This window comes from Ruditapes philippinarum, unplaced genomic scaffold, assembly GCF_026571515.1.
Source record: "Ruditapes philippinarum isolate M1 unplaced genomic scaffold, ASM2657151v2 ctg2314_1_1_1_1, whole genome shotgun sequence".
NCBI lineage: Eukaryota > Metazoa > Mollusca > Bivalvia > Venerida > Veneridae > Ruditapes > Ruditapes philippinarum.
The window spans coordinates 48,705-53,894 of NW_026858538.1; the positions used below are offsets into that span (position 1 = coordinate 48,705).

Consider the following 5,190-nt stretch of genomic DNA (forward strand, 5'->3'; position numbering starts at 1 on the left):
CAAACGGCGCGAAAATAAACAAAGGCAAACAAAGGACAACATGGATAACGATAAAGGTCAGAAATTATGCTCAGATAGCTCAAAAAGTGAGATAAATTCTCCGCACACCTCACAGTATGGTAATACAGGTGTGGGGTATATGAATTCACCAAGCATGAACATAGCAGCTGGCCCATATCAGACCTGGGGATTGATAAATCCGGGACTGACCCAAACACCACAGACACCGTCCAGCCCTTTGGGGGCAATAAGTAGTGATATAGTTTCAGTTCTCTTGCAAAGATTAGACAGCATGGACAGTAAATTAGCCAAATTAGAAACTATACAAACAAGTGTGAACTCACTGAATTTACGCATTCAAAACATGGATAAAAAAATAAACGATCTCGAAAGAAAAGTTCTCGATATTGAGAGAAGTCGAGAATTCGACAGCCAAACATTTTCAGAAATAAATAAACAACAGATTTTCAGATTTCAGATTTTATTTTCAATATATGCAAAAGTCCCACAATAGCGGGAAACATAAGCAAATTGTGACATACATAAATGCATACATACAAACATAGAATCACATAACATAATGTAGTAGAAAACGGATATTGAGATTTCCAATAACAGAGCCTAACACATTCATATTTATTTAAACCATACAATTCAGCTGGGTATATATATGTAAGTGAAAAGAGTAATTATTACAAAATTCAATCATCAAAGACACACAAAAAGAAAAAAGGTCATAAGTTATCTTTCGCATATAGTAATTTAAGACATGATTTAAAATTGTATAGTAAAACACATCAAGTTCTAATAAAATGTTGCATTATTTTCATACAAAAAATACTAAGATTCTTTAGTTTATTTGTATTTTCCGATGTGACCAGGCTTTCATTGAACGCCGCCTTTCCTTGTTGATCTTGTTTATCATATTTTACAAATTTAAACATACTTGGCCTATTTATGTAAAAATTATCTATGTATATTTTTCTATAATTTTCAAATTCTGGACATACAAAAAGATAATGAAATTCATCGCCAATATCGTTACATGTATTACATTTACGGTCTTGAATAGGTATATTCTGCCATCGTCCTATTTCAATTGGAAGGCGATGATTTCTTGTCAAAAATAGTAATAATTTATTAGCTAAATTGCTTGGTAGTTTATCTATGTAACAGCTTCTAGAAAAATCCTTTTTGATATATTTGTAAACGTTTGTATCAGAAGTGTTATTTAGTTCAGAACGCCAATTTTGCGAGTAAATATCTTTTAACTTTTGAAATGTTGTTTTTATCAACCACTTACTATTGCTAAAACTTTCTATGTACCAAATCCCAGAAAAACCAGTTTCACATAAATATTGTTTTACATTTTCTATCCACAGTGATTTAACTTTATTATCTATATGTAATTTACGTAAGAAAATATATACCTTTGAAGATAATTTTGTTGGTTCATCACTATTGATATTTTCAATAAGTCTTGCCCAAAATGTAATTACTCTGTGTTTGATGTGCACACTGAATGGTAGAGTACCTGTTTCACCATATATCATATAAGACAGGGTTGACTTTTTAAATTTAAATATATATTCGAGAAATTCAGCTGAATTTTCTCTAAAACATTAACATTTCCATATCCCCAAATTTCGCTTCCGTACAGTAAAATAAGCTTGATAGTTTTTTCAAATAATTTAATTTGTAGGTCAAATGGTAAAGTCAAAGTTTAAATTTCCCTCAGTAATGTAAATAGTGCCTAATTAGCTTGCTCAGCTATTTGTATTTTAGATTTATAAAACGAACCACTTTTATTGAAATATATCCCTAAATATTTATATTCATTTACAATTTCCAAGACATGTTGCCCAATTTTTAAAAACATTATTTATGTTTGGACGCCCTTTACTAAATATCATAACTTTGGTTTTATTTACATTAATATTTTATTTCCACGTTTCACAATATAATTTAAACTGATCTAAAGCCTTTTGAAGATCAATTTCATTTTCACTGAAGATCACGTGTATCGTCGGCATAAAGCAAAATAAAAAGTTTAAGATAGACATGTACGCCTTCAATAATTGTATCTCTTGAAACTCCGTTAATATCGTTGCTTTGTAAAAAAGTATTCCAAGTCATTCAAAAATATAGAAAATAAAAATGGCGATAAATTTTCCCCTTGTCGTACCCCAATTAAACAATCGAAAAAGGGGGTGCTTCCTTCATTTGTGCTTACTCGAGACTTAATATTTTCATACAAACTTTTTTATAACGTTAAAGCATTTTCCATTAATATTTTCTTGTCTTAATTTTTGCCATAGTCCTATTCTCCATACAGAGTCAAATGCTTGCTTAAAGTCTACAAAACAACAAAAAAGTTTTCGTCTGCTTGACTGGACAATATCGATTAAGGACTTTAGAATGAATATATTATCAACTGTCGAATGTTTCTTACGAAAACCAGCTTGTGTCTCATGTATAAGATTTGAGTCATTTGCAAATTTATTTAACCTATTATTTATTATGCTTGTAAAAAGTTTTCCGAGACAACTCAAAAGAGATATGGGACGATAATTTTCTGGTAATTTTGGATTTCCTTTGTTTTTGTATATGGGTTTTATAGTTCCTATTGTCCAGCTTTCTGGAATTACTCCTTTGTCAAAAACAATATTGAATAATTTTTTATATATACTTAACATTAAGTTAATTGAATTTTTTATTTGTTCATTAACAATTTCATCTACACCTGGTGATTTATTTGTTTTTAGATTTTTAACATTATCTAATATTTCCTTTTCTGTAATTGGGCCATTTATGTCCTCATTTTCAGTAAAAGAGTTTCTTATACCGTTATATTGATACTCTTCATTTGAGTTTACATCTTCATTCAATGTTTTAAAATACTCGTAAAAACTATCTAATGAAGCCATGTTTTCTTGTTTAGTGTTTTTTCCATTAATAGTTTGCCAGTATTGTTTTGGATCAGCGTGTTTTAACATACGTAATTTTTCAATTTTTCTCTCATTAAAATCATTATTCGCTTGGCGTAAAGTGTTTTTATACTGTTTACTAATTGACCTTAATAATTCTTTGAAATAGGGGGTTTTATATTTGTTGTAAGCTTTTCTAGTTTTGTGATATTTATCACGCATATTTTTACATGAATTGTCAAACCATGGGAAATAATTTTTTATATTAACATTTTTGTTTTGATTTTTCTGAGTTATCTCTCCAAATGACTGTTTAGAACAATTAGTAAACAGAGTGGAAATGTCAGAAACTATTTCATCTAAGTCGTTCTGTACAACTATGCTTTTTTCTAATACTTTATCAAGCATTAATTCAATTTCAGAGATTTTAGATAGATCAAGAACAGAAAGGTTTGGATACTTACATGAAAAAAATGGAAAAGTTCGAAAAAGATCATAAAGAAATGGAAAACGCATTAAAGGCAGAAATAATAGACCTTAAATCCCGCAGTATGCGCGACAATTTACTGTTTCATAAGCTACCGGAAGAGAAAGACGAAAACTGCGAGGAAAAAATAAAGCATTTCATCCAAGATAAATTGAAGATCGATAACGCCATTGATACGATACGGCTACAGAGGGCTCACCGGGTAGGTCCCTTTAAGGCGGGCAAGAGTCGACCGATAGTGGCCAAGTTCACGGAGTTTCACGATCGTGAAAAAGTCCGACGAGCAGCGAAAGAACTGAAAGGATCAAACTTCGGGATTTCAGAGCAGTTCCCTAAGGAGATCGTGGAGCAGCGAAGGAAGCTTATACCTATCATGCTACAAGCTAGGAAGGATGGCAAAGAGGCTTACCTTAAAGTTGACAAGCTATATATAAACAATCAGCTATATCGCGGATCTACATAGGACTCTTGTGAGAATGTACTTAAGTGTCTTTCGTGGAACATAGAAGGACTAACCTATGAGAAAACAACATCACAAGAATTTTTGAATATTGTGTGTGAGTATGAAATAATATGTCTAAGTGAATCATGGACAAATAAGAACTCCAATATTGATATTCACGGTTACTCAAATCCTATTCATTCTTATCGAAAAATTCAACATAGGCGAGCAAAAAGATCGAGTGGTGGTTTAATTGTTTACATTAAGAACAATATCCGAAACGGTGTCACATTAATACAAAATACAATAGACTGTATTATCTGGCTAAAGTTAGATAAGTTTTTTTTCAATATTGAAGACGATTATTATATATGTTTTACTTATATTGCTCCGGAATCTTCGCCGCTGTAGGTATAAGGAGAAGTCATACTATAAGTTTGATGATAGATACAGGGAATTGTTTACACTCGATTTAACTAATAACATACAGTCTTTATTAAATATTTTAAATACAGAAATAAGCGGTGACGGAGATGTTGATACGCTTACTTCTATGTTTACGAACTTTCTGTGTACGCACGGTGACAAGTATTTTAAAAGATCATCTCACGAAACGTCAAATATCTGTTATCAAGTACGTAAAAAGAATGAAGAATGGTTTGATCATGTATGTCGGAGTAAATATGACACATATAAAAAAGCAGTTACGCAATTTAACCTAACGTTGTCTGGTGCGGATAGGGTTTCAATGTATAACGCAAAAATGGATTATATATACCAATGCCGAAAATCCAAAAATTCTTTTAATTATGAACGCGGCCGAAAAATGAACCAAATACGAAGAACATCTCCCAGGGAATTCTGAAAAATGTTTAAACAAAATGAAACCAGTAAATGTGAGGAAAATATATCTAATCAAGAGTTTAATGACTACTTTAGAAATCTTTTGGGGGGATGTTCTGTGTGATGATCAAGAATTTGCACGGAATTTGAAGGACTTTGATACCGATTTAAATCGACAATGTAATAATGAGTTGTTGGACTTGCCAATATCTGATGACGAAATTTTAAAAGCAATAAAGAAGTTAGGGTCAAATAAATCACCTTCAATTGATAATATTTTATATGAGTATTTTAAGGTAGCTGCCCCTCTTTTAGTTTATCCTCTGAATTTATTTTTTAATCAAATTTTAAATTCTGGCAAGTTCCCTCGTGCTTGGTCCACTGGAGTAATTATACCTATATATAAAAAAGGGAACCAGTCTGATCAAAATAACTACAGGGGCATCGCTATTACCAGTTGTTTTGCAAAACTATTTACTGTTTTACTTAAT

General features: G+C 31.3%; 1 protein-coding gene across 1 annotated transcript; it reads left to right on the plus strand.

The window, feature by feature from the left end:
• The first annotated feature begins 3,400 nt into the window (after positions 1 to 3,400).
• Positions 3,401 to 3,877, plus strand: LOC132753538 (uncharacterized). The gene has a single exon (XM_060744015.1). The coding sequence runs from the start codon at positions 3,401 to 3,403 to the stop codon at positions 3,875 to 3,877; it is 477 nt and encodes a 158-aa protein (XP_060599998.1).
• The last annotated feature ends 1,313 nt before the right edge of the window (positions 3,878 to 5,190 follow it).

Bases quoted from the DNA above. Each gene is read 5' to 3' on its own strand.
- LOC132753538 (XM_060744015.1), top strand. From the start codon at position 3,401: ATGGAAAAGTTCGAAAAAGATCATAAAGAAATGGAAAACGCATTAAAG.